Source organism: Cheilinus undulatus, linkage group 12, assembly GCF_018320785.1.
Source record: "Cheilinus undulatus linkage group 12, ASM1832078v1, whole genome shotgun sequence".
Taxonomy (NCBI): Eukaryota; Metazoa; Chordata; class Actinopteri; order Labriformes; family Labridae; genus Cheilinus; species Cheilinus undulatus.
The window spans coordinates 32186705-32212602 of NC_054876.1; the positions used below are offsets into that span (position 1 = coordinate 32186705).

At 39.3% G+C, this 25898-nt stretch overlaps 3 protein-coding genes across 4 annotated transcripts; 1 reads left to right on the forward strand and 2 right to left on the reverse strand.

Annotated features, from left to right (window-relative positions):
* Positions 1-235: 235 nt before the first annotated feature.
* fgl1b (fibrinogen like 1B) lies at positions 236-2846 on the forward strand. Its single transcript, XM_041802103.1, has 9 exons — positions 236-752; positions 832-930; positions 1145-1406; positions 1632-1791; positions 1859-1956; positions 2085-2173; positions 2254-2379; positions 2478-2542; positions 2628-2846. Exons 1-9 carry the CDS (start codon positions 522-524, stop codon positions 2806-2808), a joined length of 1311 nt encoding a protein of 436 aa, XP_041658037.1. The 5' UTR covers positions 236-521; the 3' UTR covers positions 2809-2846.
* A 140-nt stretch (positions 2847-2986) lies between these two features.
* LOC121519259 (thrombospondin type-1 domain-containing protein 1) lies at positions 2987-13992 on the reverse strand. Of its 2 annotated transcripts, XM_041802101.1 has the most exons (9): positions 13763-13992; positions 13045-13172; positions 12800-12910; positions 10237-10631; positions 7880-8543; positions 7129-7290; positions 4749-5169; positions 4122-4653; positions 2987-4043 (listed from the first exon to the last, which is right to left on the reverse strand). In XM_041802101.1, the coding sequence occupies exons 3-9, from the start codon at positions 12843-12845 to the stop codon at positions 3420-3422; spliced, it is 2844 nt and encodes a 947-aa protein (XP_041658035.1). In that variant the 5' UTR covers positions 12846-12910; positions 13045-13172; positions 13763-13992; the 3' UTR covers positions 2987-3419. The 2 variants fall into 2 exon arrangements, with proteins under 2 accessions (XP_041658035.1, XP_041658036.1); XM_041802102.1 differs by lacking the exons at positions 12800-12910; positions 13045-13172; positions 13763-13992 and having other exon boundaries at positions 7880-8476; positions 10237-10346.
* Positions 13993-18156: 4164 nt separating this feature from the next.
* vps36 (vacuolar protein sorting 36 homolog) lies at positions 18157-25881 on the reverse strand. Its single transcript, XM_041801466.1, has 14 exons — positions 25708-25881; positions 25416-25484; positions 25218-25288; positions 23964-24078; positions 23757-23843; positions 23113-23199; positions 22537-22569; positions 21525-21602; positions 21225-21359; positions 20631-20696; positions 20456-20520; positions 18958-19042; positions 18731-18807; positions 18157-18595 (listed from the first exon to the last, which is right to left on the reverse strand). The coding sequence occupies exons 1-14, from the start codon at positions 25801-25803 to the stop codon at positions 18514-18516; spliced, it is 1146 nt and encodes a 381-aa protein (XP_041657400.1). The 5' UTR covers positions 25804-25881; the 3' UTR covers positions 18157-18513.
* Positions 25882-25898: the final 17 nt, after the last annotated feature.

A 25898-nucleotide genomic window follows, 5' to 3' on the forward strand; every position in this document is an offset into this window, starting at 1 on the left:
TCTACATTTGTAAACTTTTGTAATACAAAATGGGTCGTTCTGAAGAGCTCAGTGACTTCAAGTGTTGCACTGTGATGGATGCCACCTTTGCACTAAGCTAGTATGTGAAACTTCCTCCCTACTGGATATTCCACAGTCAACAGTAAGTGATATTAGAAATTGCAACTTTGTGGCAACAGTTTGAGGAAGGCCCTTTTCTATTCCAACATGACTGGGCTCCAGTGCTCACAGCAAGGACTATAAAGACATGGTTGATGAGTTTGGTGTTGGAGAACTTTACATTATAGAGAGCCAGTTACATGAACTTTTATTATCTTACCTTCATAAATGTCTGGAGATATATATATATAATTTCTCAGCTGAAACTTGTTTCTCTTTTTTGTGTTCAATTCAGAAGTTCAAGTGAACTCTCTAATACTAAAATTAATTTAATAATTCAGCAATAACAAAACGTCTCAATATTTAAGGGGAATCGACATCTATTCTGGTATTTAAGGACAGGTGTGTTCTCAACTCTATCCATGTGGTCTTTTACAAGTCTGGGATTAGCTTCTTTTTTTGCAGATACTAGAATGCTTGATAGAGGAAGAAAACAAAAAACTGGGTCATGTTCAGTGCTTGGCAGGTTAGACCCAGTCTGGAATGGACCCTCTAATGTGGACCATGCAGAACCAGCCCAGCCCATAAATAATACGGAGAGGAAAATAACAGTGAACGCTGAAGGAGACAAGACGAGGCGTTGGGCAATGAAGGTAGGTTTACAACGCAGAGATTTGTAAAGTTTTAGGATTTTGACTGTGTATTAATTGATGGATGTTTTCAACATTTCAGAATCATTTTAAAGCAAGGGACCTTTCCATAAAAGGCATGTCGGTGTTGCTGTTTTTGGCTTTGGCGTGCCTACACATGGCTTCCTCTACACAGTTATCAGTAGGTGTCATTATTGGTTTTTTTTTCTGATGTTAAAAATTGAAAATGTATTGCTCTAAATGAATAAATCACAGGGAAGGCTGTTGAAGAATTGTGATTAGTAACATCAAGAGAGTCAGCATGAAAAATATAGTCATTACCTGATGATATAGCCTCTCTTCTAACAGTATCAAACCAGGTGTAAAAACAAGTGAAATTTGCTTCCTCATTAAAGGCATTGGACTCATGTGGACCAGAGGTTGTAGCTCTGAAACGCAGCATACGAAAACTGGAGAACAAACTCTTGATTGGGGCTTGGCAGGTAGAGCACTTGCAGAGGCACAAATACTTCGAACCACTTCAGCCTGATGTGCCGGATACTAAAGCTGTGACTGACCATGATGGAAATAACAGCAGCAATGGGACATTAGACAGCTCTGATATGACTCCGGTCCAACAACTTGCACCTGCAGGCAATTTAATTGTCCATGACAAAGGTAGGACATTGTTGAATTTGTACTTGTGTGTTTACAGTTTGGAGTCTACAGACCATGCAAAACATTAAAGAACGCAATAATATTTCTAGATAGTGGTTGTGTGTGTGTGTGTGTATATATATATATATATATATATATTATAGTGGGTGTATTTTAATTTATAGCACTGGAAATAACAGTCAGCAACATTTCCATGGCTGTTTCTATGCTATCTTCTATATTTAGACTGCTCTGAGCTATTTGACAGGCTCAAACCATCAAGCGGTTTCTACCGAATCAGACCCAAACCACACCAGGAGCCTTTTTTGGTTTACTGTGACATGGACGATGGAGGAGGATGGACGGTTTTTCAGAGGCGGCGGCATGGAAAAGTCGACTTTGACAGGTATTAAACAGGGAAATTTTTACTGCTCTTACAGTTTAGGTTAATATCTGCTATTTTTTTGTTTCAGGGATTGGGTGGACTACAAAGAAGGTTTTGGGGACTTCAAACTGTGGAATGATGAGTTTTGGTTGGGGAATGAGCACATTTATTCTCTACTGTCAGAAGGTGAGACAATTTCTTATCTATTTCTACAAGCATGGATTGATTCTTTTTTCTGTTTTCTAATATATTACATGGTTTACATATTTCCCACCTACATTTTAAATAATATATTGTATGTCTTTGTCCTAAAGGCAATAACTTGGTGAAGATTGATCTGATGGACTGGGATGGAAAGAAAAGTCATGCATTTTATGAGAACTTCAGGATCACAGATGAAGCTGTAAGACCATCATTTTAAATGGTAAAATCTTAATCTAAAGAGTTACTTTGATTTCCAACCTTTCCCTACATTTATTTCAGGATAAGTTTCGCCTCCAGTATGAAATGTATAGTGGGAAGGCAGGAGATGCTCTGACTGGTGGTGGGGGGATGGTGGAGCATTGGTCCACTTGTCTCAGTGGCATGCAGTTCAGCACTAAAGATCAGGTAAGTGATCAGTCAAACCTTTTAACGTGCTATTTCAGGGGTTCTCATAAATAAGATTACTGTTAAAGCCTGATAACATTCATGATGGTGGTTGGCAGGACAATGATCGCTATCTTCAGGGCAGCTGTGCACAGGAAAACAAAGCAGGGTGGTGGTTCAACAGGTGAGGATTGCAGTTTTGTCTGTTTTCTTCTTTCTGATTGTTGCCTTGTCGAAAATGTGACCATGAGCAACCCTCGCATCTACAGGTGTCACGCAGCCAACCTAAATGGAAAGTTCTACCGCAAAGGGCAGTACAAGGGCCAGTATGATAACGGTGTGGTGTGGGGGACCTGGAGAGGCCTCTGGTATTCACTCAGGCACACCACAATGAAGGTGCGGCCTCTGGTTTTCCTGGATGCTGGAGGCAGTGGAGCAGGGGAAATTTAAAAACACATGCTTTGAGTTCCTTTGAGAATGAGGGGAAAGAATGTAATGTTTGGATTCTTGGTACTGCAATTTCTCAATTTTGTTTCATGATTTTGATGGCTGGCAAAGTTGTTTCAATTTTCTGGTAAGCATCTCTATCTGTGTATTATGGTACTCAAACAAATAAACAAACTGCATCTAACAGTGAGAGTTGTTCTTGTTACAGCACAGTATTGTATAGTGTAACACATTAAAAATCACCTGCAGTATTTTGCTACTCTTATTGACTGGGATTGTGCATAATAATGCATATTGACATTTAAAAAAGATACACATATATTATAGTAATCATAGAATCCATAAAAACACAAACATCCTGAAAACAATCACGCTCTGAGAAATACAAACTAGTTCAACTATAATGCAAAATCTGAAATAATGTTAAAAAAACAATATAAAACACATTTCTAAACTTAAATATCTGAACAAAAACTGTTAAAAAAACAGAAGACTCCCTGTATTTCTAACAATGAAAGAATATAGCAAAGCAGAGTCACGGATGTCACAGACAGGATTAAAGGTGTGATTGTAATTGCAGTTTTTTATGGGAGTAACACCACAAAGTGAGCATTCTACTCTTCCTCCCTGACACAAGCAGAGGACAGGTCCAAGTCCAACATCCTCTGCTCAGCCTCACTCAGCCTGTAGGGGGAGCTACCACTGCCATAATCACCAGACATTGGCAGAGAGTGGCAGCGTCCTGTCCTCTGCTCAGGGGTCGATACACTAAAAGTGGAGCTGCGTTGTCGCCCCCTTGTGCCTGAACTAGCCTGAGCCTCCTTTAATTTCCGTGCCAGGATGTTCCTCTGGATAGGCGACGGGCCTCGACGGTTCCAGTTCTGCTCGGCCCGCTCAGCACGATCAACACTCAAACTGACAGGACTCACCGCCGGCCCCCCGATCCCTGAGATTCCCTCTCTGCCTGCTGACCCACTACTCCTTTGTCTCTCTGCAGTGCCACTCATGTCTGTTTTAACATGTGCTGAAAGATTATTTGTGTTGGTTCCTGTGTGTTTGACTTCATTGTTATAAGGAGGAGCAGCTGTTTCTATCCAGGGCTTCTTGTTGTCTCTCTGGGATCTGGATTGACAGCCTTCTAAGGCCTCATGCTCTGGAATGGGATGGGAACGGTATGGCTGCCTCTCTCGTCCTCCTCTTGTCCAGCAGCTTCCTTCAGGAAGGGTGCGTGATCCCACCTTAAAAGAAACATGCATGAACATTTAATAATACATAGCCTACACTATAAAATAACAGTAAAGCACCCATATACCAACCTGGGTCATGCTCCTCTCTCTGAACTGCCTGGATTGTGCAGACAATGGTATCTGTGGTTTCATGTCGTTAAAACTGGAAGTCCGGCGGAAATTTGGATTCTTGTGATTTCCCAGTACCGCATCTCCTCCTCTTATTCCGGCTAACCCACTCCTCTCTACCATCTCCACCCAGTCTGCAGTGCGATCCCGCCATTTTGAACTTCCTCCATTTTTATTAGTAGAGGCATTAGGACCCAATACAAGCTCCACTTTAGGACTTAATCTGTCCAGTGTGACCCTGGAGTTCTGCAAGGGCTGTTGAGAAAATGGAGATGCAATACGAAAATTATTGTGGTTGGCATCCTCCTGAAGGCCCAGTGGGAGAGCTACATGAGTGAATCCAGTTGGTGTTGGGATGGGGGAAGCAGTGGGGGAAGCAGACGTCTCAACCAGAGTGTCATGGACTGGGCTTGAAGAGACATGATACAGCTGAGTTGCCTCCTTTAAACCCTTCTTTTTCATTTCTTTCAACTGCTGCTGAGCCAAACGATAACTGAAAAACAACAATATTGTGACTTTAAGTCAGGGAAGTGACAGATTAAGTCTGACAGTACACATCTCAATGCATTTTAAACATTATAAACATACCCAAATATTGGTGGCAACATCTTCTGGCCTGTAGGGGACAGTCTTTCTGGGTCCTGTGGAAGTGGTATCACTAGGGTCTGTGTGACAGGCGAACTGCCAAGCACAGAAGCGTCTTTCTGGGTTACTACCACCCCAACACCTCCCTGTGGACTGTGGCTGTCTGACAGGCTTGGTCTCTGGAGGCTGTGCCCACAAATGGAGGCCTCGTCAGAAAGCTTGCGTCCTCCAGGAGAATGCATGGAGCCTCTACGGACAGAGCTGCACTGAGGGGTCTGGCAAAGTTTTCTCCACACGGTCACCACAACTGTTGCAAGAATCACAGCCAGGCAGAGAGAGATACCAGCCACCACGACCATGTTACCACCCAGGGGTGCAACTCCAACAGGTGCGGTAGGAGCAGATGGGGAAGGAGCAGGCAACGCTGAAGGAATAAAATGGAAGAATATGTAAATACCATAGACTAAATAAAACATGGACGTAGTTTTAGTGACATGAAGAGGTCTAATGAAGCCATGCTATGGAGGTCACCATATTGATAATACACCCCTTTATGGAGCAAGGAATTTCAGTCATATGGTCACTTCAGTTGACAATCATTGGAGATCAGTCAACTTCAGGGAAAGTGACATCATCATCATCCAACCAATCAGGGGGTCTAAAACTCCCAGTTTCCTCAAGAGCTCAGAAATGCAGTTTTATGTCTCTTTTGGTCTCAAATAAATCTTAACTAACCATGAAAAGTTAACCTTACGCATTATAGAGGTGAATAGTAGAGTTGAATGTCATGATAAGTTTTGTTTGTGGGAGATTTCCAGCAATTACAAATATTAAAAATGGAGGAACCATATTTGGGCATATGCCCATTTAGAGATGTAAAATGTTATCTGCATTGACAGATATTGTCAACTCATCTATCAAGCCATACTCAGGGTATTTTCTTGACAAATAACTTATAATGTAAGATAATAGTACGTGATAGTGTAGTTGGATATTGCCACAGGTTTGTAAAAAAAATAAAGAGTGATCCAGTGGTAAGTTTGACAAATTGAATAAGAAAATAGGAGGGATTGTTGGTCAGTTTTATTACCTTAAAACAGTTTTTTATACTTGTATGGTTAATATCAGTTTTTATTTTTACTGTGAGCCTTATTTCTGCTTACATCAATTCAGACATTTAAGATTTATGATGTTTCTTAAGTTTTCAGGTGGAATTATAAAGAAAAATCAGTGAGATAATTACTGAAATATATGTTATTTTAGTCCGTTTCACATAAGTATAACAGTTTTATTTTACTTAAATGGCATAAAACGGTTCTTTTTTTATTGTGGGACTCTTCATTTGTGATTGTTACCAGCATCCTGTTGAAATTATAAGATAAAACTGGTGGTACCACTGTCACTTGTACATTATTCTGAAGTTAGTCATGTCTTGACTCTAAAAGAGGCCAGGATCTGAGGAGAATCTCAACATGTCTTGTAAAATTAATATTTTGTATTTAAATAACTTTTTATATGCAAGTAAATACTCATTAGACTTGCTATGTGTTTATTTTTCATCATTAGCATCTTAATATGCATAAACTTAAAGTATTTTTTTCTTACCATAAACAGGCAAGGAACTAACCTTGCAAAGCAGATGGATACGCCCTTTACTGTGTTTCTCACTGGCGAATCCATCTTGCAAAGCTCCTGTCTGAACCGTTTGGACTTAGTTAGAAAGTGACAGGACCAATCAGCGTCGAGGGGCAGTACTTTCAGATGTAGCGAAGTCATGACATAAGCAAGCAGCAACAAGAGGCCAGTGAAATTATGGCGATGGAGATTAGTGTGGATGCTGCCTGAGCACCAGTTTTATCAGAACTTGACGACATTTCTTCATTAAAAGAAGAACAAAGAAAAGCAGTGCATTGTTTACTTGTCAAAAACGACAAAGGTCGTGTACTGACATGTCTACAGTTGCCATGGTTCACATTATGCAGTTCTTTACAGAGTTTACTCCTTCTGTAGGGGCGCAGGCGCAGCTTGTTATGGTCCATATTTTTACCTTGATTTTTACCATAAAAATTAAGGATATATACTGTATATGTAAAAAAGAAAGTAAAATATCATTGAGATGTCCACCAATAATATTCTAGGGCTTGAATTTTGTGTGCCCAATAAAAAGTTAAGGCTCATAGCAAATATTCTCCCCTGCCAGTCAACAAGGTCACACCTTTAATTATGAACATGTATGCACATCAGTGATCCCACTTCAGCATTGTGGCTTCATTGCTGCTTGGTTATTACATGTAAATGTAAGATGAATGCTCCGCAGTGAGTTTTACTTTTCCTTCATTATCATCTTAAGGGAAAAAACAATTTTAGGTGAGAAGAGACTAACCTGCACAGTCTTCCAGCGAGCACAGAGACTGTTCTTTCACCATGCCAGTGCACTGCATCCCCCCGACACCTGAGGGCAGCAAACACTCACGTACTCGCTCCCTCACCCCCTCACCACAGCTTGCACTGCACAAACTCCATGGTTGCCACGGGCCCCATGACTCTGCAGGAAATCAAGTTACAAATACATTAGTATGTTTATTAGCATAATTCTGTTAAGCTGCTTTCCTGAATTACCTTGATGAATACTTGCCAAAAAGCCTGCAATACTTCTCTACATCAATCAGGAGAGACTATTTTTCATTTGATGCAAAGCTGGAATTAGTGAATAAAGTATACCAGCCTAAGCATTAAAAATCCAGCCCTTCCAAAAGGAGTAGCATCCATTATACCACACAACACTGACCAATTAATGCTTTATTCCCAAAATAGAAAAGTCAGGGCACAGCTGAAGGCAACTTTCTATATTTACTACACATGCTGCACTAGAATTTTGGCTGTTGTATTCAAGTTTCACTACACTGTGACATAGTGGCAATGAGTAAGCATGCACTAATCAAGGACTCTAAAACTAAACAGGATATTCTTCTTAGTTTTAACCCCGTGCTTATCTTACTGATGAATGAAATAGTCTTTCTGGCAACACTTCCTCTCTAATGAAGCTGCTCTGCAATCTTAGCATTATGAGCAGAAATAGAGTGTTTTTTTTTTCTTTTTAGATAAGCGTATAAAGTGTATCCATTAAATCTCACCAGCATGCCTGTGAACCACCACACAGGTCTGAGCAGGACTCGGGGAGCGGCTGAAGTTGAAAACAAAGAGAAAGCAGTACTTGTTCCTTCCTGGGTCAAACACAGAACAGTTAAATTCAGTCTCATTTTCTCCCTGAGTCAGCCAGTTAAAGGCCAACGGAGGGGAAGAGGGCTCCTCAGGTCCAAACCCCATCAGTGCTGTTCCCACTGTTCCCGTCCCAGAGGAAACAGAAACCCCTCTTCCTCCAGCACCTGCGTCCTTATACAGCAATACTTTCCCATGGATGTGTGCACAAGGAGGGGTGATCAGTTTCACCGTCATGGTCCCCTCACAACCACTCCTAAAAGCGTTGCTGTTTTCCACCTGCAGCTTATAGGAGAAGATTCGGGACAGGTACAGAGGTCCAGAGCTCTTCACATCCTGTACTGTGTGAGGTGACCGTAAAGCCACTCGTATAAAGTCTCTGTCTGTGAAAGGGAAGGCGCAGGAGAGCTGAACACTTTGGGAGCGGAGGGGCTTGATTGGGTGCCGTGTGCGGGCTCGTATCTTGTCAATGCTGTTTCTTCCAATCTGGTTGAACTCCATGTAGCTGACTTCTAGAAAGAGAGCAGAATCAATGCCACTGGAGCACGCCTGAAAGTGCTCATTAGTTGATATCCCAACCTGGAAAAACACAGACGAAGAGAAGTCTGAGAATCAGTCTGGGCCCAGTGGTTTGAAAGGAAACTGATTAGATTGTGACTGATAAACTTGATCAATTAAATAAACTATATCAAATTTAAAAAGCGTGGCCCAAAAGCAAAACAAAGAAACAAGCAAAGATTTTGAAATGAAGATCACATAAAGCGGTTTTGTTTTTGACAAGAGTCAAACCTTTGGTGTATGTTGTTTAAAACTTGGATGACCCTCCTAGTAGAGGGGAGGATGTTGGGGGGATTTAAGAAATGTGATGCCAGAAACTTTTGAAATGGTAAACATAACAACTGTATGCAAACCTTTAACATTAATGCACTTTGACTATTTTGAGCATCTGTATACTACATCTACAATTCTAAATAAAGCCCCTCCTCAGTACGAAACACACAAAAGCCCACTTTACTTTCACAGGGAGTTTTTTGCAAACTCCAAGTTGGCTTTCATGTGTTTTGAGGAGGAGAGGAGAGGAGAGGCTTCTGTCTCACCACTCTGCCATAAACCCATATCAGGCTGCAGTGAGGGTTGGAACTCTGTCCCATCTCCGAACAGGATCCCTGGAACTCAGTCAGAGTGATCATGGGGTTTCCTGGTCTTCTCTTTTACTAAGGCCCTTCTCCCTCACTTCCTTAATTTTGCCAGGTGACTAGCTCTTGAAAGAGTCCTGGTTGTGCCAAACTTCTTCCATTAGTGAACTATAGAGGTCACTGTGCTTTTGGGAACCTCCAGAATTTTTTGTAGCCTTCCCCAGAGCTAGGCCTTGCAACAGTGCTGTCTCAGAGTTTCTTTGACCTCATGGCTTCATTTTTGCCCTGATCTGTATTGTATTGTCTTCCATACAGAGGTGTGTGACTTTCCAACTTATGTCCAATCAACTCAGTTTACTCCAATCAAGGTGTAGAAACATCTCAATAAAAATCGAGAGAAATGGAAAGTACTAAGCTACACTTCAAGTGATTTTGCAAATGGTCTGAATACTTAGGTCAATGTGATATTTCAGATTTTTTATTTCTTTATTAATTTGCAACATCTCTAAAATTCTGTTTTCACACTGTCATGATGGGGTACTGAGTGTGTTTTTTTACTACAGCATCAGGCTGCATACTTTTGAATGTGCTGAGTCTGTTTGGCATTTTGGAGTTCCAAGGTATACTGTAACACTCCAAAGATCTGCAGTCTACCCACAGTTCCTTTATCTCTTTTAAAATAAAAGGTTTCTATCCAAACAGTGTCAATACCCCTTCATTGATGAAATTCAAAAAATAAACAAAAACTGTTTAAAATCCACTGAAGTGGAATTCAAAATACAAAAAGGCAGATTAATGAGGATAGAAATTCTGAGATTCATTGAGATAAAAGATTTTAACCACCTGGCAGCAACATTAAAAAGGTTTAATTCTATTAGCTTTATTCTGGAAGTGCCTCATTCATTTCCAGCATGTCTCTGTCTGTTTATCAAATTTCACTGATTTTGTGAGGGTCAGATAAGGTCTGGATTGTGGTGCTTCAAAAACAAGGACAGGTAAAGGAGATAAGTAATCTGAAGAATACAGACAAAATGATCCTCAATATCAAAGATTTTTTTTTTAATATCCACTTAATGTTATTGAACACCTACACTGTGGTCATCATTCTGCAGCAAAGAAACCATCTTTTGTCTCACCTGAAAAGATCCAGAGTGGTTTCCAGCCCTCTCAACAGAGATGTGAAAGGTGGGCCACTGCACCTGCAGTTCTGAACTCCACCACCAGGTAGTGCTCTCCATGCTGCCGTCCTCTGTGCCATTGTCATGAGAAACAGCAGAGATGCTGGTCTGTCTCAGCAGGAAGCGGAAAGTCCCTGCGTACAGGAAGCACGAGCAGTTGAACTCCACCCTAACTGCCGATTGGTAGCTGGGGAGGATCCTGGTCAGGAGGGTGGTGTTGGTTTCTGTGTTGACCAGAGAGAGGCTCCTGCTGCGGATAGTGCTGGTGTTGGATTTTGTGCTGAAGTCCACAAAAACGCTGGCGTTGCTAAGGGCAACATGGAGAGAAGGCCATACATTGAGCCCTGCAAAAGCTACAGATAAGGATGCAAAGGAGAGAGGAAGGGCAAAGGGGAAGAACATTTTACCACAAGTGCAAAATATCTATTACAGGAAACACTGTTATTGAGTTTGAGTTTTTATTTCAGTAAATTTGCTTTTCAAATCCTTTGATGTGAAATGAATAACTAGTTTCTTTATTTTTACACATTTAAGGTAATATTTACTTACTTACTGACAGAATAACGATGCCTTCCCATTATTATCCCCCCAATGAAAATGTCAGTTTTCCCCAAGGAGCTTTTACCACAGCTTTTCCAAACATCCTTGTTTTGTTTTGGATGCTTACATTATGTTACTTTGCACGCAGAAACAAAGTTATTTCAAAAAGAACAAAAACCACCAGGGTCTAAATTATCAGCCCCTTTAAAACTGACCTTTTTGTTGAGCTATAGCACTAACCACTGTTGAGGAATGATGTGCTTTAACATTGCATTGCTCAAAGCTTGTAAAATCAGTTCAAACAGAGGGTTATCTTCCAATTTTCAAACAGTATATGAACTTCAGTAAGGATTTGAGCTGTCAGTTGAGAAAGCAACATGGCAGAAACAAAAGAAAAAGAATTGTTGATGCTCACAAAGCAGGAGAAGAGTACAAAGTTATCACAGTGTCTCCAAGTGTAAAGAACTGGAGTGAGAAGTATAATCAAGAAATTCAAAGAGAGACACACCATACAGAACAAGCCTAGCAGAGGTAGGAAGAGATAGATTTCAAAGACTAGTAAGAAAACTAGTGAGAGATGTATCTAAAGACCCCAGAACAACTGCCAAGACACAAGTGAAGGACTTAGCCAAGTTGGGAATTGTAGTCTCAAAGAAGACCATCACTAGAGCCTGGACTGTGAGGTTGCAGACCAAGAAAAACTCTACAGAAGAGACACCTTTTAAGCCAGACAACCTGGAGAAGGATTATGCATCCTGGAAGTGTGTTCTTAGGTCAGATGAGACCAAACTAGAGCTCTTTGGCCATAGAGACTATGATTATGTTTGGAGAAAGAAGGGCGAGTCATATAACCCCCGTATAGACCCCCCATCTCCACAGTGAAAGTATTATGCTGTAGGGATGCTTAAGTGCGTCTGGAACGGGAAATCTCATAAAGGGGAAATGAATCATGAAGAAAGAAGGATATGTGAAGATTTTGAAAGAAAACCTCAAACATTCAGCAGCAAAACTAGGTCTGGGTCAATGCTTTGTCTTCCAACACGACAACCTAAAAGATACATGGCTCTGCTAAGACACTGTTTCATGACTCTTTGTGACAAGAGGCAACATGAACACAGTTAATCAGCCAAGAATGAAGAAGAAGAGAAGGACAGGGAGTGGTAAAGAGGTAACTGACACCAAATTGCAGTCAATAAAGAAATTAATCCTTCAATTAACATTTTTTAGGGGAATTTTGAGTTCTTTATTGTTATAGGATTGTGCTACAGTATATTGATTGTTGCTGTAAAGCAATATTATTGTAATAATGGACAGTCTATCACATATCATGCTATATTGTGTCATAATTGTTTTGTATCTTATCCTGAGTGACCATGCAATCCCTTACCCTCTGTATAAGTACATGTTAAGTTGTGTAGTTACTTTTTGAAAACAGAGAGTTATAACTGTGTTTCACCCGTCCACATGCCCACAACCTGCACAATCAATCAGGGAGAAATAAAGCATACAACAAGAAAATTCTGACACCTGCATAATGATTCATTTTAATAGGCTTATTGATGTGTTTCTATACCTCAAGGTGAACTTAAGTTCAAATGTAATACACCCACAGCCACAAATGATGGAATTTGCTTAGTACAACAAATCTACCAGCTCAGCTTTCAACAGAGGCATGGATATAAAAAACTGCTTACTTAATAAGCACAGCAGGTCAAACAATTTGTATTTATCTTCTTAAAAATGTGTCTGAGTACATTTGCAAATAACCAGTAGCTAAATTTTGAGCTATTGTGCTTTGTTGTGTGTAAATCTTGTGTCATGGAGTTAGATCCTCACAAAACAAAGAGGATGTGGGAAGAGGAAGAGGCTCTTCAGCCCTATTCCATTCAAATGAGAGGCTAAATGTGTTTCCTTGATCAGATAAATTAAATCCAGTGACCTTTTCACTTCTATTAGAAGTAAAGATGATGGTTACACTCACCATATCCCATGAGCAGGAAGGGCAGCAGTGAGACAGCCTGTGGCATCCCGATGTTTGTGCCTCTGTTTTCTTCTTGACCACATGACCGTCCTCCTCCTCAACCTCTGACCTCTACAAACCAGAGGAAAGTCACAGAGTAGAAAAAACAACAATGCACCCACATGTGAGAAGCCAGCAGGCAACAACCATCAGTGCTTGAAGGCATCATCGGAAAGGAAAATGCACAGAAGAAGGAGTTCACTGACTTCTGAATAACAGGAAGGCTGGAGCATGACGCTGTGACCATGAGTTTTCTGATTTACAGAGGCGTCTTCCTCTTCCTTCCATCTTCACAATGGACACAGAGAGCTGCCCCAGTGCTTGAGCGTAGTTGCTATAGGGGGATTTCGCAAAAAAACATATATTAATGAGGCAGAACCAAACCATTATAGAGGATTTTTCTGTAAGGATTGTTCCATTCTGTCCTACATGCTCAAAAGATTCCTGATATTTTTTGGGTTGGGGCAAATCCAAAAATTAGAAATGTACACCTTATTCATATCGTTAAAATAGCTTATTTTACCTTTTCTGCACAATTTGAAATAAACAGCTAATTGGACAGTCCACCATAGAAGACTCAGAAAGACAAAAATTGCATCATTGCTAAACAATTAGCACTGCTTCGATGTTTTTCTACTATAAATTCTGCTTCTAAAGAATGAATTTGTGCTAATAGCATGTTTAAAGTTAGCCATTATTAAATATTACCACATTTTAACTCATGTTAAGATTTACCTCTTCAAAACTCTACCTCTTCTTTCTTCTTTTTTGGTTTCAAAGTTTAGCATCCAAAATGTTGCATTAAACTCTACCTCTGTGCGGAATGACATTTTTAAAATATGCTAAATCTGGATTTAGCGTCAGTTCTCATATCCTTCATGTTTCCCACAAGCTTAAGTTACCAAATGAAGCCTTTCTACTCACATGTCTCAGGGACTCAGAAAAGCATTATTCCACTTCACTTCTTCGACACAGCAACCGCAATACTGACCCCTTCCATGGGCTCTGAACGCATGTCTTCTGGCTGCTGACCTGGGAATAATCTCAGTGACTGTCAGCGGGACGAGAGACTCTGGAGAGACACGCGGAGGCGCGCGCTTCTGTTTAGAGCGCGTGGAGATTCTCTCCCAGTCACTTTGATGGACTTGTGTTCAGCTCAGCTCACCAGCTTTTAGCCTACTACAAATGTAAAAACATAGCGCCGTGACGTCACTTTCAACGAGCTGGTGGGCTCCTTATTTCCAGATAAAATTACAACATTTAAGATGTAGAAATATCTAATAGAAACTTCACTGAATGAGATTGTTCATGTTTATACGGAAGCCCTGAGAGGACATATGCTTCCATTTCATTCTATTTTTCATTTTGGTTGTTTGATCTTGACTTATTTAGCCTACCACCCTTAATTACAGCTCTCATTTTCCGGTGGTGATAAGTTAACTTCAAAAGTTGTGATGCCAAAAAATTCTAGATAAATAAGCCAAGATCTTACAACAGCTGTATTCACATGGCAAAGCAGAGTTAAACACGTGTAAAAAGTTCTCCGTGCTTTTAATTTTTGGAATTTTATGGATAAAATCCGTATTCTACAGATCAACACCATCCTAGATTGACCAGTAAGTGGGCAATCTGTCCTTGGTCTTCACTTCTCCTAAGAGAAAGTTTTGGTGCCATTCGGAAGCATGTCCTTTCTCATTGTTTTGCTACTATTATCTTTAAATCTATCAGTAATGCAATCTTTCCCCAAAAAAAAGCAACATATGCAATTAATTACAAAGCATACAATTAGTTAGATTACTTTTTTAATTGTCTGACAGCAATACTTCTGCTGAAGTATTTCTGAAGGGCATTGTACTTCATTACATTTTAAAAAGCATCAAGTACTGGCTAACAAATAAAAACCAAAAGTCAAAGGGATGAGGCTCTAGTTTTCTGTCATTGACATGAAAGTGGCCAGTTGTTCAGTGAGAATACATGATGTTCAGTAGTGCATAGAGTCGAAATGATTCCACATTACATCCTGAAACAACTGTTGCTTTCACTTTATTATAAAGATATGACTTACCTGAACAATGTGACTGGAGATCTATATTCTCGTGCTGTTACAAGGAAAGTTCACGTTTTACTGTACAACTCCTCAGTCACTACTAGGAGTTGCACAGATTTGCCAACTAGTCGACTTACTGCTGTGTGATAAATTTGTATGCTTTAAGTCAATGAGTTGCTCATCATGTGATTAGGCATTTAAACATGGAAACAAAGAAGACAACAGGTGAGGCACATTATTGTCCCAGCAGAAAACCAGTAGCAGTGCATCTGGTGTGTGGAAATACTTCATAATATGCATTAAATCGGTATCTGCTTGCTCTTGCTGCCAAAAAATGCCTATCGTTAACACATATTAGGATTTTGCTGGAGTCGGGCCAAACATCTTGTATCTCCAAAAATCACCTAAAGCTAAATTTTTCAAATAATTTAAAACCTAATGGTGATATTCAGCATTTTTGACTCTTTTAATTGCTTTACAATGTTTTTCCACAATAATGAGTAAATTTTGGTAGTTTTCTCAAGATAATCTTTTTATCTCAGGATAATAACATTTGTTTCCACTGACTGAAAACCAGCATTGTTATCCCAAGATGACAACTTAAATCAGTGAGAAGAGATTTTAAGAAACAACTAGTAATTGCTCTTAAAGTAAAACAGAGTAAAATAAAAATATGGATGCTTTTGCACATAGGACTTCCATATACATTGTTGTAAGACTGACAGGCACCCTGAGCATTTTTTTCATAAAGTTGAAACTATTCTTAGAAATTGACTACAAATGAAAGTATTTCTTAAAGACAGACAGTATATCCACACGCAGGTTAATTTCTGCAAACTCAGTTTACAACCTTACAAATGAAAGTGCATGATGAAAATTTGACGCTGTACTTCTGGCAGGTGAAGTGTTGGTATATTACCTCTGTGTAAGGTGAAACACCCAACAGATTGTTATCAGTGTGAATGAGAGACAGCTGGGTCATCAAAAGTTTTCAGCACAGGTGCCTGAGGAAAGTGACTACATGGAGAAGTATGTGAGATTGAACAGATGGATCTATAATTCACTCCTCCTGATGGCAGACACAAATAAATCATGTTTTCATTGAACAGGGGGCATTTAAAGGTTACATTTAAACAAACACTCGTGATCACTGTAGGTCCTAATCAATCCAATAACTGACTTAAAAACATTTTAAACAATGCATTTATGGTTGCAGACTGCAGAGTCATTCATCTCACACATCAGATAGCCTTTTCCCTACCAAAGATGAGATAAAATAAGTCTTTCTCCTGTTATCCTTTCACAATAAAGATGCAAAACATGAGATCTGCACAGATGATACATTCCCATGAGAGGGGTACAACTATAACCAAGATTTTTCAGAAACTACCATCCACTTAAAGTTCAAATTCATGCATGATTTCCTGTTAATTCTGATCTGATTTCCTGAACCAACATGTTTATCTAACATCAACTAGTGAACCACATGGCAGACAAATCTAATCAGCTGCAGAGCACTGCAGACCTTCATTTTCATTGAGAGAAAACAGGAAGCCTCTGTGGAGATGAAACAACCTCTACTGCTCAGATATGCTCACAATGGGAACAAAGAACTTTTTCCAGTCTGTGATAAAATGCCTAAAGGGCCACAGAGAGATTAGAAATAAGAGGTGTCCCAGCAGCAACTGTAGCATTCAAATATGAAGCCTCATAGTGAAAGTTATTCACCTTCATTGTGGTAAAGTTACTTCTCTGACAGCTTCACAGTGCTCATTAACAGAGCTCTTATCTTTCAGTTTGGCTTTAAAACCGTCACGACTGGAATTTCTATAACACAACCTCAGCAGTGAGGGGAGTAATTGCCTGAAGAGTGATGTTTGGCAATCTGCCCCATAGTTTATTTGTTGTGAGTAAGTCTGACAGTGCACACTTTCAGTAGATTTCTTTCTTAAATACATATCCCAAGCAATGGACTCTATTCACAGACAGTTTGAATGAAATGGGTATAAACTGTACTGATGGATAAAACAGAAAATTACAAGTTAAGAATCTTTGCCATGAAAAATGTAAACAAAATAAATCTGTAAACTTTGGATGTTTTCTCCCTTTCTCAGAAGGTAACCCAGCACTACAAGGTTGGTTCTTTAGGACAAAACTAGAACTACTACCTGGCTGTTATATGCCCCACGGGGTATACAGCTGTGGGTTCAGAAAAAGGGCTGTCGTGGTTTATAACCTTGACCTTAAATCAGAATTACTCAACCCTGCCCAACCAAAGAGCCAAATTGTTAAAAAATACCTTTGAAAGAGCCATGATCTAAGTAGTGAAAAGTGGCAAAAATGGGTTAAAGTGGCAATAAAAATTAGTTAAAGTGGGAAAAATGTTCAAAAGTGGCAAGAAGTGGCAAAACATGGGCAAAAAGGGGCAAACTAGGTGTAAAATTGTAAAAACTGGGTAAAAAATGGCAAAAATGGGGAGAAAAATGAGTTATTAGTGGCAAAAATATTAAAAAGCGTTAAAAATGTTGCAAAAAATAAGTTAAAAGTAACTTACATGGGCAAAAAGCAGCAAGAGTGGAAAAACTAGTGAAAAGAAGTGGCATTCAATGACAAAAGGCAGCTTAAATGGGCAAGAAGTGGCAAAAAAGGCAAAAAAAGGGGGAAAAATTTGCAAATAGCAAAAAGCAGGATAAAATGGTTCAAAAAGGACAAAAACAGGACAAAGTGGCAAAAAGGGCTTTAAAAGCAGAAAAAATGATGAAAAGTGGCAAAAATACAAGGAAAAATAAGGGGGGGGGGTGGTTCAAATAATAACAACAGAAATATACAGACAAAAAAATAAATGTTGACAATTATAGCTGCACAAGAGTGTAGTTTGGAATTGATAGCTTCTGAGGTCAAAGTTTCCCTTTTTTAAGGTTTTCTGGGTGATAAAAATTTTAAATGGAGACATTAAAGAGCCACAAATCATCACAAAAGAGCCACATGTGGCTCAAGAGCCACATGTTGTGTATCACTGCCTTAAATGTATTCACTTTATCCTTGAGTCAGAGTTGACGCTAGTGCAAAGTTTAAAGAAAATCCATCAGTGTTGTTTACATATCCTGATCAAAAGTGAGGGATGAAAACAAGGCTCAATAACTCTGGTCTTTGACCTATGACTTTGAATATCTAATCAGCTCATCCTGGAGTTAGAGTGGACATTTCTGCGAGGTTTGAAGTAAATCTCTCAGGTGACGGAAATAAAAAATGTATACACTATTCTATTAAATCAGTTTTTCCAAACTCATTTATTACCAAAAAGACTCTGACAAACAGACTTTTTAAAACACTTCACTGTGTGTACAGTATTTGCATCTTGTTTAATAGATTCTGGAAAAGTATCTTGACTATATTCTCTTAACCCTGCATAGAAAACAGCTCACTTAGGATTGTACTTCTGAACAGAAGACCAACTGTTTCATCCAACTGTTTTATAATTCTGACTAGACTTCAGAGCAACTTTCAGTTCTAAACATACATCAGATTAGCATTATGTCGATATTGGAGTTTTTTTTAAATGCATTAGTCAGCCAAGTGCAGCCAAATGTGACTTTTTTTCTCCCTCATTCTAACAACAGTATACCAGTCAAAACAGGTTTGGGTAGAATCTCAAACCCTCAACAGAGTCATCTCTACACAGGTGGCCCATCTTCTCAGCCAGCAACAACCTGGAGACAAGTAAGACAAAGAAAAGGGGGACACTGTAAAATCATGAAATAGAAACTCATCTGATTAAAGATGAGAAACAAAACTCTCAGTGTTGTCATTGCTGGAATAATGTTGTGCAGTGGGAGATATTTTACCTCTCTTTGGACAGAAGGACAGATAAACCCAAGAGCTTTGCAAACTCCTCAGCTGTCAAAGAGCCTTTCTCTGACACCTGCAGGAGAGGAAGATGATATCAGAGTTGACATGTTCTGAATGTGGCTAATCTCGATGCATATATATGTGCTATGAACTTCTACACAGCATGTTGCTTGATCAGTCTACACCATGTCATGGTCAGTGTATTTGTTACTATAACGCTTACATTGTCCAGTGCTGAGGCGATCATTTCCTCCTCACTGTGAGACTGCAGCTGGACCACCATCACACCGCTGTCAAACACACGCAGCCTACAAAGAGGACAAGACGCATGAAGGACAGGGTGTGTGAGACAGATTGAGACCTGGTCTGCTGATTTATGCTGTAGTGATCCTTTACAACTTTAAAGCTCCTGTTAGGAACTTTAAAAGAACAGGAACTCCAAGCCCTTGCTTGTTTTGTCCTGTAAAAGCCTTTGATAGTGTATTTTATTCTCTTTTTATATTTCAGTGGTCAAACATAACACTCTCTGTAATAGCTGGTACAACATGTCCTTTAAAAGGAACCCTGCATGATCAGACAAGTTCATCTTCTTAGATAGATATTTGTATCTCTCAAATGAATATTGAACTAAAAAACTCACTAAATATCCCAGATAACTTCATTTTGACTAAACTGGAGCTCATAAACTAACCAGGAGGCCGCCATGTTTTTGTCCGCGCTGGTAGTGTGACGTCACAGTGCTGCAGTGTTCCTCGCCGTTGCTATGCAGTAACTGTTTTTCAGACAGTTTCAGACAGCTCTGTCATTCCTCCTAAGTTTTACCTCGATAAAACTCCCTACAAGTGACTGGATTCAGTGTATAATGGAAGTGTGCCGGGAGCATTTCAAAATAAAAGCAGTATGTAAATACAGAGGGAGTTTCTCCAAAGAAATGGTAAAGTGGACTTCTACTTTGAAAAGCACACATCGGAATTGTTTTTGTACTGCGTCTGTCTTTACCTGCTACACTTTGAACCGTGTGGAAACAGAAAGCTTCATAAAGAGTAGAAGTTTGGGGAATAACTTTATTAAACAGATACATTTTAGCTCATGGCCATCATCTGGTTCATCAAGAAATGGATTTCAAACATATTCTACCGAATTATGCATGGATAACAGGCGAGCAAGTGAGTCCCGGTATTAGGCCGCCACTGAAGATTGTTAATGCATAATATATCAAATTGTAGTCACTTGGTATCTGGATGCCAAAAACCCATTGCTGACGCAAAATGTAAACACAGGCTGTTTTTGGAAGCAGGCTATTTATCACTCTGTTGCAGTAATTACAGGCATTAAAAACTAACAGTACAGAGATGCTTAATGCTGTTGCTGATGGTCTTATTTACTTTTGTAGGTCAAAGAGTTTCAGTCTGTTTCATACAGGTCTTTAGGATAGGGAGAAAGCTAAAGTAATGACTAGTTTGGGAACACTAGGACCAGCTTGTGAAGGAAACGAGACTGTGTTCTTTTTGAAAACCCTGGGAAGTGACAGGAAATGACAGCTGCAAAGGGCTGGACAACACTTCCAACAACAGGAAGCCTGGCAGGAAGAGCCTGGTCTGTGTGAAGCAGGCGCCAACCCTGCCCTATATTCTCTTAATAATCACATAGCCTGGTCTACACACAGAAGAATGCATGAGAGTGCACACAGATCGATTCAACAACACAAAAACCAAGCTCACCTCAGTGGGAGTTTTAATGACTCAAACATCTTGCATGCGTTTAACAAATCTTCTGGAGATAAAAGCTAAAAAGAGGGAAAAAAACACAACTGTGACCCTACTAGTCTTAGCATTAAGACATTTTCCCACTATATAACATGAATTTGATTTATATCTTATTTTTTGTTTACATTACCTCCATTCCTCTGGCACGGTTGACGAGACAGTACACCTCAGTGAGAGCCATCATACCTCCTCGCTCCTGAAACAAACAAAACCAAAAACATCAGGAAAGAGATTATGTGTGAGTGAAAGTCGATGATCTAAACCAGTGTATTTCAAATCAGTGGTGCTCAACTGGTCTGGTATTGGGACTACCACTCAAACTGAACAAAAAATGCTGCCATTTGACAAAACAATCGTGTTTAAAAGCGCACCATTATAGAAGCCCTGGGAGGATGTTCATTCACTGTGTTGTTTGTTTTCCAGAGAGCTTGAGAAACTAACACACTTTCATCTAAAAACTAGCTCTGTTTTCCAAAGACATAAAGATAAATAGTTGAGATCATGTGAAAACAACCAAAATGTACTTGTTATCACAGAAGCTGTATAAAATTTTAAAAAATGGATTTATGTCCACTTAGGGCTTTTAGGCACTATAATTTCCAGGCATGCATTTGTGGCCCAATGAAAACAGCTCCACAGCCCGCTTTTAGGCACTGACCCACCAGTTGAGCACCACTCTTTGAGACAGTGAAGATGTACCTGTAACACAAAATTCATCACCTACCTCTAGAGGGGCCTGTAGCATGTCTCCCAGCTGTTTAGCCAGCTGCATGTGGTAATGAGTGCCTGATCCATGTGTTTCTCTGGTAACAGGATTTGCAATACCCATGCTCAGTAAGTAGGACTTAAACCGGATCGTCTATCAAGCAAAGAGTAGTGAAGAGTTAACAACCTGAAAAGCAAGAGTTAGAACTTGTCTTGAGAGCTAGAGTTAATTACTTTCAAGACGTCATATTAGAATAAAGGTCTATATTTTGATGCTTGAACAGTGACTTCAGAGTTCATAAGCTGCTCAGCTCCTTACCTCGTCCTCTGTTATGTCTCCCTGCTTGTCTTTGATCTTGTTTGCTATAGACCTGGACAGCTCCACCATTTCTTTGGCCTGTTTGGTAGAGCAGAGGGACATTGTATCAGACAATCCTATTTGAAAACAGTCTATTAGCCTAACACAGGTTTGATAACTACTGGTGTAATGTTTAAAAACTTTGAACAGACTCATATGTGACCATGTAATCGTAATGCTTCAGCAAGCCAAGACACTTTGGACAATGCTTCCAACTTTGTGGCAACAGTCTGGGGAAGGCCCTTCTCTATCCCAACATGACTGTGCCCCTGGTTTGATGAGTTTAGTGTGGCAGAGCTTGACTGATCCTCACAAAGCCCCGACCTCAACTCTACTGAGCACCTTCGGGATAAACTGGAACAGAGATTGCAAGCCAGGCTTTCTCGTCCACCATCAGTGCATGATTTTATAAATGATCTACAGAATGAATGAGCACAAATTCCCACAATAACACTCTAAAATCTTGTGGAAATCCTTTGAAGAAGAGTGGAGGATGTTATAGCTGCAAAAGGGAGCCAACTCCATACTAAAGCACATGTATTTGAATACAATGTCATTACAGTCCCTGATGGTGTAATAGTCAGACGGCCTAATACTTTTGTCCACATAATGGACAAGCACATTGCAGCCTCAGTAGATCAGGACATCACACATTCACTATAAATCTGCCTCACCTCACTGCCCTCAACCTGAAGATACAGAGGACTTGGGTCCAGGAGGGATCACTTTGAGAAGAGCTTGACCCCTGTGGCTATCTGCCCTCAATACAAGGTCTTGTTGAACAGACCAGATTGTGAGCTTGGATATCATACATTCTAATATGTGATTTGTGTATGTACATCTCTTCATTTGTTTGTTTGTCTGGCTAGAGGCTGTGAAAAAGAAGTTCCTGAGTGGGGTTTAAATAGTTCTGAAGCAAACAAGGCCAGTGGCTAAATACCTACTTGTATAATAATACTAACTGAATCCTTACCTTTACCATCAGCTTACTGAGGTCTTCAAAGGCCTGAGAAGAAAAAAAGGCACCAAATGAGTGAGAGTTCTCAAAATTGTTCATAATTAAACAAACCACAAAACTTCACTGGCTGCAGATGTTACTTAAATATCCCACAGCATCTCTACTTACTCACAGGCTTATGTTAAAACTAAACATTCACCATAAACCCCACTTTTCATACAGCTTCATACTTGTCATTTTAAGTTTACTGATCAAAGTCCAACATTCAGATTATTTTAAGTCAGACAGCTGATTTATGGTCAACTTAATGGTTTGCAGCAGCTGTGGTCATCTTGAATTCAAATGAGCCTTAGTAATTAAAATCAATGTGAGACAAGATTTTAGGCAGAAGTAAAGACATCCAAACATTCATCGAAATTTCCTCACCAAACCACTCTGCATTCTTAGTGTGAGCACAGTTAAATATACGTGACTAGAGAACAAAACCTTAAAGGAGTTTGATAGCCAGACAAACGGAGAGAATCCTTAGCTTTCCCACTAAATCAAGAACAATTCCCACTTTTATTTATTTATTTATTTGCTTCCCAGTACCTCAGAAATGTTTTTGTCTGTTTCTTTCCTTCTCTCCTCTATCTTCCTCTCAATGCCAACAATTCCAACAGCACGTGTCCTTCCTGCCTATAAGACCACAAAGGAAAGAAAAACACACTGAGTGAAACACAAGCAATCACAAAGTTGGTCTCAAGCCTCAAAAGACAAGGAAAGACAAACACTGAGGAGGGAAAAAATGTGGTCAAGAGCTGCTACTTTATATCGTTTAATTTCAGTGAGTGTGATTTCACATTGTCAGAACACTCAAATATACTTTAAATGTACTTTGATAGAATACACAAAAGCTATTTGACTTTGCTGTAAGTCCAAAAGTGCAGCAAGATGCTTTGCCTTAATCTATAAATCAAGGGGAAAAGCAACAACTCAATATAGTGTGAACTTAAACAGCTTCTGAATATGCAATGAAAAAGGATCAGGGTCAAACACTGACAGTTTTTGAATATTAAGCCCCAGAATAAAGTGACAACACTGCCATCCTGTGGGTCATAATAATAACTGATGGATATATCAATTCCATAAACATTGCTCTATCCTCCGTCAAAACAAATTCCACGAATAAACAATAGGAAATAGGAAGGACGGGATTCAAGTCTATGGGAAGGAACATCTGTTATGTCTCTAACCTGTGGACCAGTTCCTGTGGGGACTGGCTGTGAGACTGGTGTCTCCCATCTCTTCTGAGTCATTTCCTCTGTTAGCCTCCTGTGAAACTGCAAGCACACAAGTGATAAAGAATTAATACAACCCTCCCTAAAGACCGCTCATCACAAGGTGAAAAGCTTTAAACATAAAGGTAATTACAGTATAGCAACTTGAAAAACTGTGCCTACCTCTATTTGCCCATGTTCTTTGAAGGACAGCTTGATGAAGGAGTACTTGCTGTGTTGATAAGGACCTGGCTCTTTGTTAGCAGCTGCTTGGTGCAGATGTATAACTATTTTTGCACTGCAGGAATAATAGAGTAGAACAGGACAACAAAGTTAAAGAAGTAATAAGTTAATTTTTCATTGTGATGGTTTACTCTAGACTCCAAAATGTGCTTGGACAAAAATAAAAGTAACTTTCTGGAGCTTTAAACAGCAGATGAAACTCCATACTGTACATGGTTGTCAAAATGTTTTATCATATGATACAAAATGATGCCATGTGATTTAATACAATCTATAAAACACAGAAGTACAGAGCATTCAGAGAGTATACAGATCTCCTTCAGCTTTAAAAAAACGTTGTTAACCTGCAGCCTGATGCAACAGTCAAATAAATGTTTTTTTATTCTCATTAATCTACACTTGGTACCAAGTCATGACCAAGTGAAAAGAGAGTTTAAGATATTTTTGCAAACGTATGCACCCCCCCCCCCAAAATAAATGAATAAATAAATAAAATAGATAGATAAATAAATATCACATTGACATAAGTATTCAGAGCCTTTACAAAAAACACTTTAAATTTAGCTCAGGCACCTCCCATTTCTCTAAACCTTTGCTGAGATGTTTCAACACCTTGACTAGAGCCCACCTGTGGTAGCTATGAGACCATCTATAGAGAGGTGTGTGTCTTTACAAATCATGATCAATTTATTTTACCACAGGTGGACTCCAGTCAAGGTGTTAAAACATCTCAACAACAATCAAGAGAAATGGGAAGAACCTGAGCTAAACTGCAAGTGTTTTTGTAGCGTCTGAATACTTCTGTCAATATGATGTTTTCTTTTATTATCTTTTCATAAATATGCAATAAAATCTAAAACTCAGTTTTCACTTTGTCATGATGGGATACTGGGTATAGATTAATGAATACTTTTTGACTGTAAAATCAGACTGTTACATAGCAAAATTGAAAAAAAATTAAAGAGGGTCTCAATACTTTCTAATTTCACCGTAACTGCTGAGTCAACTACATGATAAGTGAGCAAACTCCATAAGCTGATGAAAGCACCATCTGAAATATTCAAGCCTAAGACAAACTTAGAGGTTTTTGGTCAAAGTAATAATTAATGCATATAAATATCTGTTTTATTCTAACTTTCAAATAATACAAAAATACTAAATCTGGACTCTAGTTAAAGACACAATAAGACAAACCTTTTTCCGATTCCTGCAGCCTGCTCCTCAAAGAAGATGATCTGTGACAAAGGCATGGATATGCAGCATTCCTGCAGATGGAAAGAAAAAATTAAAAAGGCGCTATGAGAGGGAGCATATAATGTAGAAAAATAGAAACACAGACATCAACACCCATGTCAAAAATTCAGTGTAGTGTAGTCTTTAACGTTTTCTTACATGGTTTTTAATGTCTCTCCAGATCAACCGATGAGTACTCAACAAGGCAACTCCAAGATCCAGCTTAGCCTGGTGCAATGACAAAAATACATCTGTTGATGTACACTATGGCAGTTGTTTGTTATAATTGTTCACTTTTCATGGTGTAATCCCACTAAATATCATAACTAAAAAACATATGACTGCTGTATCAAGCTCATATCTCTTACTGAAATTGTAACTAGGTGTGAGTTTTAGTTGTTTTGTAGTTGTCAGGCCACATTCTCAGCCCGAAGAAATAAAAAATGTATACCTTATCATCACCGTCATACAGTCTGACACCTCGTTGTTGGATCACTAAAGTTTCATCGATCTCTAGAAGCCCATTTGACCAAGAAAATCGATCCATTTTTACTTTGAACAATTATTTATTACTTATTCTATTTCGCTACCGAAGCTCATTTTATGTTTTCTTCCTGTACACTGTCTGTAGCAGGCCTTCAA

Coding starts and splice junctions, on each gene's coding strand:
- fgl1b (XM_041802103.1), top strand. CDS start 522: ATGTGGTCTTTTACAAGTCTGGGATTAGCTTCTTTTTTTGCAGATACT. Junction 1,957..2,084: donor TTATTCTCTACTGTCAGAAG/GTGAGACAATTT, acceptor TTTGTCCTAAAG/GCAATAACTTGGTGAAGATT. Junction 2,380..2,477: donor AGTTCAGCACTAAAGATCAG/GTAAGTGATCAG, acceptor GGTGGTTGGCAG/GACAATGATCGCTATCTTCA.
- vps36 (XM_041801466.1), bottom strand. CDS start 25,803: ATGGATCGATTTTCTTGGTCAAATGGGCTTCTAGAGATCGATGAAACT. Junction 23,844..23,963: donor AAGAACATGGGCAAATAGAG/GTAGGCACAGTT, acceptor GTGTGCTTGCAG/TTTCACAGGAGGCTAACAGA. Junction 23,200..23,756: donor CCACAGGAACTGGTCCACAG/GTTAGAGACATA, acceptor GTGGTCTTATAG/GCAGGAAGGACACGTGCTGT.
- LOC121519259 (XM_041802101.1), bottom strand. CDS start 12,845: ATGCCACAGGCTGTCTCACTGCTGCCCTTCCTGCTCATGGGATATG. Junction 10,632..12,799: donor CTTCCTGCTCATGGGATATG/GTGAGTGTAACC, acceptor CCTTATCTGTAG/CTTTTGCAGGGCTCAATGTA. Junction 5,170..7,128: donor CTCGCTGGAAGACTGTGCAG/GTTAGTCTCTTC, acceptor TTATTCCTTCAG/CGTTGCCTGCTCCTTCCCCA.